The sequence below is a fragment of the Hyposmocoma kahamanoa genome, unplaced genomic scaffold, assembly GCF_003589595.1.
Source record: "Hyposmocoma kahamanoa isolate Upper Pololo Valley unplaced genomic scaffold, ASM358959v1 64, whole genome shotgun sequence".
Classification (NCBI taxonomy): Eukaryota; Metazoa; Arthropoda; class Insecta; order Lepidoptera; family Cosmopterigidae; genus Hyposmocoma; species Hyposmocoma kahamanoa.
This window is the reverse complement of record NW_020653852.1, coordinates 8,669,541-8,684,617: the sequence shown is the minus strand read 5'-3', so window position 1 is coordinate 8,684,617 and position 15,077 is coordinate 8,669,541. Positions and strand designations below refer to the sequence as shown.

The window sequence follows — 15,077 nt, the reverse complement described above, 5'->3', positions numbered from 1 at the left end:
AGGGCTGTGCATTACTGTAGTTGATTTATGCTATCAAAATAGATGATGTTTAATTTTGTTGTAAAAGTGTGAATGGAAATAAATATTATATATTATATATATTTCCATTCACACTTTTACAACAAAATTATTATTATTATATATATAAAATTAATATATATATATATATATATATATATATATATATATATATATATATATATATATATATAAAATTTATTTGTCTAATATACACATCCAAATTAAATTTTTTTTTTGAGTGTTACTTATTTGACAGTAATTGTTTACATTAATGTTTGATGGAGAACGGTGGTGGACCCCTGTAGCGACTCCTTTGTTTTAATTGATAACGTGTTTGCGCAAACTAAGCAAGTGGTACAAATCTCACTCCTGCTTTCTGCAGCAAGTAAATAATCTTGTTATGTAGTCAGAGTAAAGAATGTACATTACATGTTGTGGTCCAGGCTTAGCATTTGTGTTGATTCAGCAGTGATCTACACTTTGTCTCTCTATGAATTCATTAATTCATATTCAGATTTACTATACCAGTGTATTGTTTATATTGTCAATTTTGTCTGTAAAAATATATCAATTGTGTTCCTATTACCAGATCACAAAACTAGAAGCCCGAGTAAGCCGCCAGCATACCATCCGTAAAGAGATGCAGATACTCTTTGAAGAGGAAAAAGCATCTCTTATGGAACAGCATAAAAGAGATGAAAGAGCTCTTTCTGATATGGATGACAGGCTACAGTTAATCAGAAGACGAGAACAGGAGTTAAAGGATGAGTTTAATGAGGTAATCATTGTAAATGTGCCAGATGAGGCATGGCCTCATATTGGGAAATTTCTTATCTATTGTGATGTAGTAATAAAATTAACTTACTAAGAAACGTTTTCTTTCTCATTTTTTCTTATTAGTTATCACATTTTACATATAACAAAATTTACACATGTGACTGACCCATTGTTAAAGTCAAGCCTCATTATGTAAGACTACATTTATTAAATACAATTGTATGTTTAAATTTTGTACTACATTACCTGAAATTTCCAGGTTGTAAAAGAGCATAAAGACAGCAAAGCCCAATGGGAGAAGGATAAAGCAGAGTTACAAAAACAAATAGCTGACTTGAAGGACAAATTGCTGGAGGCCAATGTCAGCAGTAAAGATCAGGTCTCCGAGATGAAGAAAGACATGGATGAGTTGTTACAGGTATACTACATTGTTGATTATACTAGACAGGACCTGTTACTAATCAAACAAGCCTGATCCTTCAGAATCTGAACTCCAGAATCCTCAAATGAAAATAGAAAATATGAAAAAATTATACAATGTGACAAACAAAATAATTCATATTTAGTGAATATAAATAGTGAAAATTATAGTCCATTATTATTTTCCTTCAGGCCTTAGAAGGCGCTCAATCAGAAATTGAAATGCTCAAGAAAGAATTAGCAAAACAAACAAGTCGGGCTGAGCAGTGCACACAGATGAGAACACAGTTGGAGAAACAGACTTTTGAACTGCAGCAGGTTTCCAGTAAACTCAAAGAGTTGGAGTATGAGAGGGACTCTTATAAAGATTGGCAACAACAGGCTAAGGTATGTTAATTAATTTTTTAACAAAAATATTTTGGAAACATTCAATGATTTTGAAATTATTGCAAATGGAGCTTAAGCATAGTGAGTTTTTCTTTATTATATTTAAGAGCAATCATAATCCTGGCATAAATACTATAGAAAAGCAGCAGCATCTCCTGATGTATTATAACTTCTTCATAATTTTTGTGAAGCTTTGTGACAGAATTGACCATTACATTATTTCTCGTAGTCTACTAATAAGTAGCAGTAGAGCTCCATGCGAAAGAGTTGGCACGGCCACCTTACTTATTTCTGCCGCCAAGCAGTAACGTGAGTATTACTGTGTACTGGCTTACAAGGGTGCTGGTGAAATTACACGCACATGGGACTAGTCCACTTATATAAGTTATATAACAGGGTTGGCGGGCGCAGTGGCAGTGCCCCTAAGATCTTTGCAATTTAAAGCTCTTGAGCGGCTCTGCAACTGTTATGGATAGGCGTGTCACTTACCACCAGGCGCACGACTTGTTCATCCCGTCACTGTATAAAAAAAAATCGTAATTTAATCATTACATTAGTTAACATTCATAACTTAAATAGTCATTATTGTTTTTCGTGACCCCATTGTGTAACTGTGCTACAATTGTTAAACAGAATTATTACCAAATCCTTTATTGGATAGGCCCATATTTAATAGTACATGTAATATATATCGACTCATCTGAAAAACAGAGTCCAATGGATTATATAGCGAAAAGAGAATAAGTATGTTACAAGAACAATTTCATTGTTCAAATGAAGGCCTATGCAAAGGTATTTTGAGAATTTGTACATTTTATTTCATTTCGGAAATATAAAATCGATCAACGGTTCATCTGACATCCACAGTGAAGAAGAACGAACGAAATGTATTATGTCCTGAGAACAAGTAGTGTTGCACATTGATCTTTGTTCTACGGACGAGTCGATATGTATTGACAATAAAAATAATATTAAATTTCAGACAGCCCAAAAACGCCTATCAAACATGGCGGAATTAGAGAAAGAAGTAACGCGTCTCCGCCAAACCGAACGGTCACTTCGTGACGCAGTATGCAATAAGCTTCTATTGGAAGAACAAGTTCATATTCTCACTACCAAGGTTGAATCCTTGCAACCTGTGCAACAAGAGTTGCATGAAGCTAAGGTACATTTTTTCCTATATTGTAATAATTTTAGGATTTTAGTTTGGAACTTTGATTTTATACTCTGTAAAATATAGCTTATTTAGAATGACTGGTCGACAAAGTTAGCACGACGTAAACTTGTAGCAGCGTCATACAAATTATATATATTTTAATATGGCAAAACAATAAATATTTTCACCAGTCATTAACATTATGATTGTTGAAATCCACAAATCATTAATAAATGAATTTGAGTTAATTAAAATAAAGATATTATTAATGTTTATTTTCACACGACATTTCCAACGGAATGAAGTTTGTGATGGGACACGTCGAAAATACAAAGTCGAGCACACGACTGAAAAAGTAGTCGAGATATAGTTAGACAGTAATTATTGAAATGTTACTTGAAGGATTTTTCTTTTTTGTAAATTACTTGTGTTGTTTTGAGCTATGATGTGTTATTTTTAGTTAGTTGTCAATTTATTTTTCATCCGTCATGTACTATTTATTATACTATTATTCAAGTGTGCTGCATTGACTGCCTTCGTGGCCGATCGGTTACCATGCCGGACAGCCACGCAGTGGTCCCAGGTTCGATTCCCGGGCCGGGAGAAATATTTGTATGGCCTACATTTATTTCTCTCGTGAGTTTGGGTGTTCATTTGTGATTGTGTATGTATGTGTCCATGGCACCCGCGACACAGGGTTTCCCTACTGCGGGGCTATGTTGAGTGTATGCGTTATTATTATTATTATTATTATTATTATTGTTAGTAGGTCAATGGTGTGGTCTATTATTTTTTATGGAAATTAAACTGAAAATTATCAAATCGTGGTGTCACGCCAATACGACATTATCCGTGGGGCGAACCCCATTAATGAATATTGAGTTGATTTCAGTTTTACTATGATATCTCTGATTAAAATTTCGTATAGTTCAGTCAATATGTTTTTCGTTTTTATGATTTTTCATCATTTCTCGATTTCATTGATCGTGTTCCATCATGGTTCATGACGTTTGACGTGTATCATTCTAATCAAGCAAAATTTTAATTTTCTTGTGTACCTATAAATGTTAAATGTTACGCGCATTAACATGTCCATGTTGCATCCGAATTATATAAAATCTTTTATAACAAAACGCCTAGCCACGTTATAGTAAAGACTGTAATTGGCTTCCAGACAATCTGTAGTGTTTAAATTTTGCCACACATGAACAGTATTTTAAATTATTGACAGTATTTCATTCTATTTTTACCTTGATTGTGTGTGGGATTGTGGCAACGTATAAGTTAAATTGAAATTTTGGCAAGAAATATCTATTAAAGCCATATTTTACAGGGTGGAACGGAACGACCGACAAAGCCGAAAATATCACGTTGAGAACCCTACATACATGAGTTTCATTTACTTTAAATGTAAAAGCTCAAATCAAATTCTTTTTTTTTTTCAAATTAAAGATATTTTTCAAAAGGTAAATGCAGGTCGTTTAATGAATTGTAAATAATCAAATTTAGCAATGTGATAATCGATACTCAAAAATAAGAAAACGAACCGTGGAGGTGGTCTGCAGACCTCCAAGAACCCATTTATTTATTTTTACATTACATTTATCAAAACTTCAACTACTTAGCTCAAGTTAACAGAAATTTTGGTTTTAAATGTTGTACTCATTGAACTCTTTGTTTTAAAGTTAGTAAATTCTTGTAGAGTAAATTAAAACTAATTTCCAAATGCATTGAAAAATAGACTAGTACAAAAAAACGATCTCCCGATTATGCTACCAAAAACAGATAACAGGTATCAAGTGTCCATCTCTAAATCTCTAAGCGGTTATAAGTGATGTGATTGGCTGCCTCAATTTACTATTTTACGTTAGGGCCGGATTAAGGGTTACGAGACTATTATAATTTGAGTACCTGACGCATGTTGTAGAACGTGTTAACTTAATTTAGTTATGTTTATTTCAGTTAGTCTTATCTTATGATGCAGGCAATATGAGTTGAACTCCTGACAGGGTCATTTAGAAAGTTTTACTTTTCGTAAATTGTTGTATGGTTTAGAAACAACATGTCTCCCGAAGATTCTATGAGAGGTCAATGATGAGAGGTGCATTTTTCGGTAAAAGTAAATATTGGGTCGTCAAACACGGAATTTAGGGGTGTTCATTACTCTCCAATTAATGCTATAAAATACCCGCATAATTAACCATCATTCACATGATAACTTATTAAAGAAAGTGATTTATCAAAGTAAACGACAGATGGAGTGCTGACCAACGACGGAAGTCAACGACCTATTAAATTACAAAGTTTTTGCCCTGAGTACCTCCCGGTAGTTGCCTCCAAACAGCTGTGTTTTATGATGTAGGGTTGACAATACAGACTTTTCAAGCAAATCTTTATCATTGAATAACTCGAAAACCATTACACTTAGGGCAAAAACACTTTCAGTACAATTAAGTACTGACAATTGAGTACATATTTAAGACTTCAGTTTTCGGCTTTGTCGGTCGTTCTGCTCCACCCTGTATATGCTGCGAAAAGAGTAGACGTTATAATCCCAAAGACAATGCGTAAAATATTATAAAATTCTAGTAACTGATTTCGTATCGATTATAACAAATAATATAATTTCTACTTCAGTACAATATTAAGTAGACTGTGCCCCGAAAAAGACCATTATGTATCTTGGGCGCATGCACATCCACACTGGACATCGGGTCTAATACAAAAACCACGAAAAAAATATCCGAAGTTAACCTATAGGAACGTAGTGACATGTAACGTAATATAAAAAACTAAAACATTTAATTTAAATTGTAACGTCAATGCAGTACTGCCTAATTTTGCTTGCAACCATTTAAGGGTCCAAAAACACCATATTCAGCTTCTACTGGATACTTAACAAAATGCACCATATTTAGCTTCGACTGAAAATTACTTAAACACAAGAGTAATGGAGTAGCCTTTATCGAAAATGCGAATTAATTGTTATATATATTATTATATCGAATTTTGTACAAATTCACTTAAAGAAATAATAAAGAGTTGGGCAGATACATATATACAAATATTACTACAAATGTGAAAGTAAGCGTGTACTATAAGAAATGTACTGATATTCCAACTAGACGTTAACTCAAATATCCGTAATTCCGAAAACCGATTTATAATAAAACCGGTACGCTTTCGAATAATTTTGATGATTTTCACAAAGACCAATCTCTTGTTTTGTAATCTTCTTAAAAAAATACATTTCACATTATGAAAATTCGAGCTAACGTTATTTCGGGCATAATGTATTTTCTGACTTCTGATAGGTAATTCCAAGCCGTAAAACGAGTACAACAATATTTTGTTAGGTAATGCTTACGTTTAACAAAAAATATTAAAAAAAAAATGATTAAAATCAAAGCGACTATAGTTTCTTTGTTCTAAATATTTTAATCGCTTGTGGTTCGAACAATTCAAAATGACCAAGAAGTTTATATAAGCTTCTTGGAATTGACCTAATCGGTCTCTTTCCATCTTTTGCGCATGCAATGTGTAGAAAAAGGACAGTTAGCTATTTGATTATTTCGTGTGCTTTGTAATTTATATTTACAATTCATTTATATATAAATTGAATACGATAAAACTGTACAAAATAACACTTTTAAATGAGAACTATGATAACACAATATGTGTTTATTGAAAATATGATACAAAATCCTGTTTTTACACTGTACTGCAGTAATTTTTACAAGTTATTATCATATGGTACTGCATGATTGACAACCGCGCTGTCAGTCGAATAAACGGAGACTGTTGCGCGATTGACGCTCTGTATGCGATTTTAACGCCCTACAGGTGCGGACACTTTAGCGCGAACCTGATGTCCATTTATTGGTACGTCAATGCTAATAATGTATTATTTTTTTCAGGTAAAAATCGCCTGTTTGGAATCGTCACTAGAAGACTGGATAGCAGCGGCGCGGGCGCATGGTGTGGAGACAGCGCGAGCGCTTTCTTCGGCCCTCGACTCTGCTCTTAGTAACCAGCTTACCGCTGTTGCTAACAACTCACAAGTACAGTCACAGTTCACGCAGCTTACCGAGGTAACATATTTATATTATTGAATATCATGATGTTATTACTACCATATGACATTCATATATTTGTGTGAAAATACTGCAATAGTTTGTTATTATGTGATACAAAAATTTTACGAACTCAAAGAATAATTTCTCCGATGTGCCTCACGAGCGTCTGTAGCCACGCTATGGCAACAGACGCTGGTTCGAGTCCAATTAGATTGTAGAAATATTTCTTTGTGTTTGTTTGACTTTTGTATCTATAATAATAAGAATTTATTGGGCTATATTATTCATTTAGTAGATAGGCACAACCTGCCGCTACTTTAGGGTCTATCTACATTTAAAAAAATCGTTCTATTGAAAGTTAACGATAGCTACCGAATGTTACGAATGAATGTGGTTATGTCACTCGTACATTGTAATATCACTCATTATATTTTGTTGTTATCAGATTATCACACAACTAAATGGTGTGATAATAATAAAAGGTATATATAATAATGTTAATAAATAATTATTGTGAAATTGATTACAAATCGGTTTATCGAGTACATGTACATCTTTTCGTTTAAAAAAAAATACCACAGGAAGTGGCATCAGCGAAGTACGAGCGCGATAAGGCGACATCGAAGTTGAATGACCTCCTAACAGTTCGCAAGAACCACGAGAACCTCATTCATAGACTGCAGAAGCGACTGCTGTTGGTCACGAGGGAACGAGATAGCTATAGGTTTGTTACTTCGCTGTAAGTCTTTGATTGAGTGTTACACCCAATAGACATTAATTTTGAAAAATAATAATCTCACTACAGATTACTAAAAAAACCGACCTCATTCATCCCATAGTTTGCTACCTTTAGAGGTGAAGATTTTCTTCATAAATTTTTCACAAAAAACAAACCGGGAATTACGGCGTAACATACGTACAAAAAAAATATACAGTCAAATTGAGAACCTCCTCCTTTTTTTGAAGTCGGTTAAAAATACCTACCAATGCCATGAAACAAACCAATTGGATCGATCGATGCATTCATTCATTCGTTCATCAACCGTTGCTGTCGCACTCCAGGACTAAACCCTCCAGATCGCTGCATAGAAAGCATTAATTTATTTCAAAGTAATGGTTCTGATAATGTTCAAAAATATCGATAGGAATTGATTCCAATAATATCGCGTTACGGATGTAGGGACGTAATAATTTTCCAGGCAACAACTGGATTGCTACGAGAAGGAGTTAACAGTAACGCTGTGCGGCGAAACAGGCGCGGGTAGTGCAGCGCTGCTGTCGGCGAGAGTCGAGCATCTGGAAAAGGCCCTGCAGGGGTACAGAGACCTGGTGCAGCAGAATGACAACGCGGGGCAGGCCAAGGGTAAGTTGCATACGTAGGTATTTTATTTGATGCATATCGTCGCTTAGCAGACAACACCGCTCAATTAAGAAAATGGTGATTTTTTTTGTTTCTGAACGTTACTCAAGTTCAAATAAAACGTGATATCAATAAACATTTTACAACCAACTCATATACAATTCTGTGTTATCCATAAATACAGCAGTTATTAACAATAATAGATTTCTTGTATGCAATAATATTAGTTCACTCTCCTTAAAAATTACTCCAAATTACTTGTGGGGTGTTGTTTGCTAAGCGACGATATTGAATATTGCACATTATCTTACTTTACTACTTACGTTACTGTTTTGTGTTGCCATAGTAATTTTATATGCAATAAAGAGTATTTCATTCATAATTTTTTTCCAAATACCGTTATTAACGCTAGCGGTCGGTACTGCTATGATTAGGCGAGGTCTTGCGTTAGTATATAATACTATTTGGAGGGGCCAGGACTTAGCTCATGAAGGGACCTCGCACATTCAGCACGTGCACGTGTCACAGTTTTGTTTTTGGCTCGTTACAATGTCTACATTTTTTGAATTGCGAATATGATTTTTGAGCAGATATCAATAGTATTGAAAGAGTTTTTATGGTTTATTTTGAGTGTCACTCGCGTACACTTGTTGTCTCAAGTTTTTGAATTCATGACGACTGTTTTGAGGTAGTGGGTAAGAGGGAGGATAGTGTTGCCAGAATGTAACCTGAATGCGTTTGAGTACGAGCACATCAAACTGACACTGTGGATCGTTCTTATCGCAAGCGACAATGAGTTCAATTGACATCTTAAGAAGGAGCAGAGGAAAAATTACTAATCTTCGATTTAATTTTAGAGGGGTAAATCCACTTTAAAGTTAAAAATAAAATATTTTATAACGACACGACATATTCAAGCATAGACATTAATCAGAAACATAAAACAATAAAGTTTCCTCGATATTTTATACTTTTTATTTTATATTTGCGGCTGAGCTGTTTAATCGTCGTCTAAATTATCAATATTGATCGCTAATTATCGAAGGTAAATTTGTGAATTACCTGCCTATGTTGAACGGTAAAATAAAAAATGTTATTTTTGTGTGCATAAGCGCACGTAGAATTTACGACTTTTGATTTCATCTGTAATAGGATTGAAAATTCACCGGTATAAGAGTGAAGGTCGTGCAGACGATTTTGGTTGTTTTTTTAAAACATAACATTTAAATTAGTTTATTCCCGCTTTCGCGGGCTACTCAGTTGATATGACGGTACCATTTACATGTTTTACATATTATAAATATATAATATTTGTAAAAATGACAGTATGATTTTGATCTAATTGATTGTTAGGTTACCTCTGCAAAACACACACAAAGTCCAGAAAGGACTTAGTACAGACAGAGAATAAATAGATGATATCGTTGTTTTTTTATTTTATTACGGCATCTGATTTTGATATTGAACAAAATAATTACACATACTTAATGGTAGGTATTTTACATTAGAGCAAAAGAAATGTAAATTAAATAAATAAAATTTTAAATTTAAAGAAATTTAACACTTTGATAACACAATTATTTTATTGGTTTTTGTCTTTGACTCGACAAGAAGAAGATTAGAGCAATTTGTTTATTTTCGTGTTTATTCTATTTACCAAACAAATACGAGTATAATATGTATCGTATTTTATGAAATTTCATTACAGACACAAATTTTGTGTGGAACAGAAAAAAACTGTGGAGTCGCCAATAGGACTAATAAATTTACAACCGGTCCCAGTACAGTAAGTATTGTATTATGTTTATACATGGTGATAAAAAACCACTGACCATTTTAAAGGATACTGCGTAATGGAAATAAAAAATACATGTTCGGTTTTTTTTTAAAATACATAAATAAGTTATGACGTCTCAGAGTTTTATATCTTAAATTTTATGTGATGTCTTAAATGTTCATAAATTTCATGGAAAGATTCTAGAAATTCAGTTTCCAGAATATATCGGAAATAAAGCATAAATCATACTGTCATTTTTATAAATATTATATATTTATAATATGTAATGTAAAAAATGTAAATGGTATCGTCATATCAATCGAGTGGCCCACGAAAGCGGGAATAAACTAATTTAAATGTTATTCGGCACATAATAAGAACTAAAATCGTCTGAACGACCTTCGCTCTTATACCGATGAATTTTCCTCATATCTGCTATTACTGATGAAATCAAAATTCGTAAGTTCTAAGTGCGTTTATGCACATGAAAAAATTTTTTTTTTATTTTACCGTTCAACATAGGTAGGTAATTCACAAACTTACCTTCGACAATTAGCCATCATTATTGATAATTTACGATGACGATTAAACAGCTCAGCCGCAAATTCTGTCAACGACCTCTCGTCTCAACGGAGTGATAGTGACTAATTTGTGAAACAATTATATGCTTGAAGTTCCCGTGACTTGCGACAGGAGACGTTGTCTTTTGCGCATTAAAATGTTGTTCTAAATCCGTTTTAGCGGATTAACTCTAAAACTAAAGGGATTAAAAAAACCGTAACAACAATAGTCGATCATGTATAAATATCATTAATTATCTAATTTTAGTTCTAATAACTCAGCCTTTCCCAAAGTGGGCGATAACGCCCTCTTGTGGGCGCTGCAGGCCTAAACGGCAGGGCGGTAAGAGACCCAGAAAAAAAATGGGGGCGTTGTGTAGAGGCTCAAGGGGAGATTTGTAATTTCACCTAGGAAGATTCTTGGACACCGACTGAGCTCTCGACTCTCGACTACAACTTGTGAACATCAAATATTAATTAAGAGATTGCTCAAACTAACCGGTACGATATTATTGTCCGTGTAGTTCGTATATTTATCCTGTTTTATTGAAAGTAGACACAAACAAAGAAATAAAAAGGCAACAGACACAGTTTCACATTTTAATAGTATTCCTAGATAGGTAATTTTCGTAGATAATAGACCGCGGACAACCATGTTTTAACAAGTTTTTGTTAAATAACCCGATTTGTGCATTCCTGTATCGGCTGTTTCATAGAATACTTATTCTTCCTTGTTGAGTACGATTGAGCGTCGAATGAGATAAACGAGTTCATGCATGTTTGTCTTATTCCTGTCGGTGCGTGCTGCTTATGAAATCCTATATAAACAACGTAATATTTATTTTATTTTCATTTGCGGTTTAACTAATGGATAACCAGTACTAAAGTTCAACACTTACTTACGTATTTCTCAAAACAAAACAATGTCGGAAGTAAAAAAGAAGAGACGGCAATACTGTTACGGAATATATTAAATTCGGATTCATTGAAAATCCCACAAACCCAACGTCGCCTTTGTGCCCTCTATGTCTAAAAACATTTTCGAATGAAGCAATGAAGCCTTCAAGACTAAGATCATTTGAATAAAATCTGGATAGATAAGAAAGACAAGAATGTAGCATATTTTCAAGACCTAGAGAAGAAGCATAATACTCAGCCAAGTGTAGCAAAACTCTTTTCGTCGCCTGCTAAGCAAGATGACGACGGACTTCGAGCTTCATACAATATCTCTTTGTTAATTGCTCAGAAAGGCAAACCACACAACATCGGAGACGAGTTAATTTTGCCAGCAATAAAAGAAGTAATAACCACTGTGCTTCATAAGCAATAATGTGCTGCTGGCCGCAGATATTATCCGAAAAATTCCTTTGCGTAACAATTCTGTGCAAAGACGAATTGATGAAATGGCGGAAAACATTGAAGAATCATTGTGCAATAATCTGAGGACTAGTCAATTCTCAATTCAGCTCGATGAGTCTGTACCTCTAACTTACCAACTAATGAAGCATTGTTGCTCTCGTACTCGTGAGGTTATTAAAGATGAGAAAATATGTGAAGGCGAAACCATATTCAATACAGTGGAAAAGTTTTGTGATGAGAAAGAGGTTCTCTTGAAAAATATTATATCAGTTACTACGGATGGCGCTCCGGCTATAAAGGCCATAAAGGCTTCGTAGCATACTCAAAAATATAATTCCAGATGTCCTTGCTGTACATTGCGTTATTCATAGACAACATTTGGTTGCTAGAAATTTAAGTGAATGACTATTTCAATCACTGCAATATGTCATCAAAGCAGTTAATAAAATTGGTAACAGCTCTTTGAATGATAGATTATTTCATCAGCTTTGTGTTACTAATGACGAAGATTTCAACCGTTTGTTGTTTCATATTGAAGTTCGTAGGCTATCAAGAGGCAATTGTTTGACTCGATTTTACAATCTGTTGACTCTGAGTCTGTGACTCTGTGATAAAGTTTTTGGGAACTAAAGATACAGAATTTCGCAACAAGCTCATTACGTCAAAGAATGATATAGCTTACATGACAGAACTGTATAAACTGTTCAACGACATGGAAAAACAAAAAATGTCGTTGCTGCTTTCGCAGCCAAACTGCTTTTACACAAACAGAATATGGGCAGACGTGAGTTTCACAATTTTCCGAATTTATCAGTATCCTGCAGTAACGACGACTGCCAACATTTGGAAAACCTCCACATTGACTTCACCGAACGATACTAGGACATTTTGAACTTGGAAATACCAGACTGGGCGTTGGATCCGTTTTTAAATGTCAACACAGCAATATCACCTCAGCTGGAAGAAGAACTTATAGAATTCACAACGAACGAGGAAATAAAAATCAAGTTCAAAAATGGCCACCAAGAATTTTGGCTACAAAAACCGATCCCGCAATTGTACCCTGGATTGTGGTCAATCGTTCAAGGATTCTTGATGGCATTCCCATCGTCATATTTGTATGAACGTGGTTTTAGTGCTGTGACAACGCTGCTTACTAAAAAGAGAAATCGTTTGCATGTTACCGAACCTGGTAACTTGCGGCTATTGAGTAAATTGGGACCTGATATCAACAAACTTATTAAACAGCATCAGATTCATCCTTCACATTGGTTTTTATATTAGAATCGATTATGTTTGTTTTATTTTGATAAAAGATACTCTGTCAAATTATTTACTTTTATGGTTAGATTTTTTTTATCACAAACTGGACACTGGAGCCCGAATGCCTTTCTTTCCATATTTAAAGCATACTATTTCGTGTGGTATGGTAGTCGAATTTAAACAATTCGTAAGAATATGGGAATTAGTGCAACACTTGCTCTCAATATTGCTGTTTAGTAACAACATGTCTGGAGAGAATTGGTAGCTTGTCGTTCCCACAATCTTGATATCGACCAACTCGAAGATTTTTTGCGCCTAGGGACGAATATGCGGAAAATACCGGTAAACGTAGAGAAAATTTCGATCATGTACAAAGTTCTTTAATAAAGTTGCATGATAGAAATTGCATTGTGGTCCTTATAATCTTTGTCGTACAAAGTATGACTTTAATGTTGGTGATATTGTTCGGCGAAAAACTTATTATCAGAGTGACAAGGGAAAACGATTCTCTAAAAAACCTCCTAAGCATATGAAACGTTGCATTAAAGGTTATCACCTTTAATATATGTATTTGTCCATATGCATGGGCCTGGGCTCTTGGCAAATTAAAGATTTTAAATTGAGAAATAATACTTGTTAAATTGTACTAAAGTAAATTGTAGAACATATTTTCTCTTCCTTTTCTTCAATGTTTACATTGAACCTAGTCTATTTTAATATGCTAATAGGTTACCATTTTTTGCATGGCTTCTATCAATTTGTATTTAATTGAAAACGACAACGAAATGAATTATTTCAGCCTTGTCGTTTGGCTTCCCTAGAAAAATAAAAAATCTATCAAAAACAACCAAAGAGTTTGCAGAAATTTGTCAGATATTTACATAGACATACACACATTTACACATACACAGATACACATACACCTTCACATATACACACAAATGCGCATACTCTACTTATAGTCCATTTATTTATTATATAGTTAGTTGCTTCATTTATAAAATATAGTAATTAAAATTAATATCTAAATCTATTAATATAACAAAATTCAGTTATAATATGTTATCAATATATATTTAAACTTGTCACATTGTTCTTTGATAAACAATATTTCAAGTCGCTTCATTCTGGTTTCGAATTAGTTTTTATATAACGTAAAAAACTAAATTTTAATCTGACAAACTTTGTAATTGGCTATGTAAATACATTATTCAGAATTGTAAACCAAATTTAAAAGCTGTCAAATTTGCAAACAAATCTATAATTAAATTTAAAATTTAGCGGTGTATTAACTCATTTTATTCAAATTGTACTTTGGAATTAGGGTTAAACATTTAAATACGTAATATGTTTATTTGAATAAAGAAGTGTAATAAAAATGTTAAGTAGTCGAATACGACTCTATGGTATGATATCTATATCAATGTTTACGGGTCGACGATAAGCGCGCGAAAATTACTTTTGATCGGTTTGCGTTGCGACGTACGGGTAGCGGGCGGCGAATGATAGGTGCGGGTATCGGGGAGTGTGGGTGGAGCCAACGTCAAAACTTTTTTAGCATGAGGGCTCTTAAGTATCAAGCTTCATAGTATGCTTTTGACTCTTAACACAGCATGTCCGCAAATAATTGGAAGCAATTTATCCGCAAATAATTGGAAGCGATTTATTTCTTTCCATTATGAAAATAACTGGATGTGTTTGTCTGCAATGAAATTCAAGTGAATATCGCCCAGAACAATTAATTACAGTACAAGTGCTTAGTGGCCGTGTCACGTGTGCCAACAGCACATGCAGTTCCTCATATTTGAGCTCAGTCTGCCATTTACGCTTTGTAGGTTGTGTCCATTCTTTCGCGTAAAACCCAAAAAAAGTTCGCGAAAATCGTAGAAAAATGCCTTGTGTTGCTGCGTTGGAGTACAAA

At 33.9% G+C, this 15,077-nt stretch overlaps 1 protein-coding gene across 1 annotated transcript in view; it reads left to right on the top strand.

Moving 5' to 3' along the window:
- LOC113230847 (mitotic spindle assembly checkpoint protein MAD1-like) overlaps positions 1–15,077 on the top strand; it is a 27,603-nt gene that overhangs the window by 873 nt on the left and 11,653 nt on the right. Inside the window, exons 3-9 of the mRNA XM_026464946.1 lie at positions 611–799; positions 1,058–1,216; positions 1,411–1,605; positions 2,588–2,770; positions 6,679–6,852; positions 7,419–7,561; positions 8,037–8,200. Coding sequence (XP_026320731.1) covers positions 611–799; positions 1,058–1,216; positions 1,411–1,605; positions 2,588–2,770; positions 6,679–6,852; positions 7,419–7,561; positions 8,037–8,200 — 1,207 coding nt within the window. The remainder of the gene's footprint in view (positions 1–610; positions 800–1,057; positions 1,217–1,410; positions 1,606–2,587; positions 2,771–6,678; positions 6,853–7,418; positions 7,562–8,036; positions 8,201–15,077) is intronic.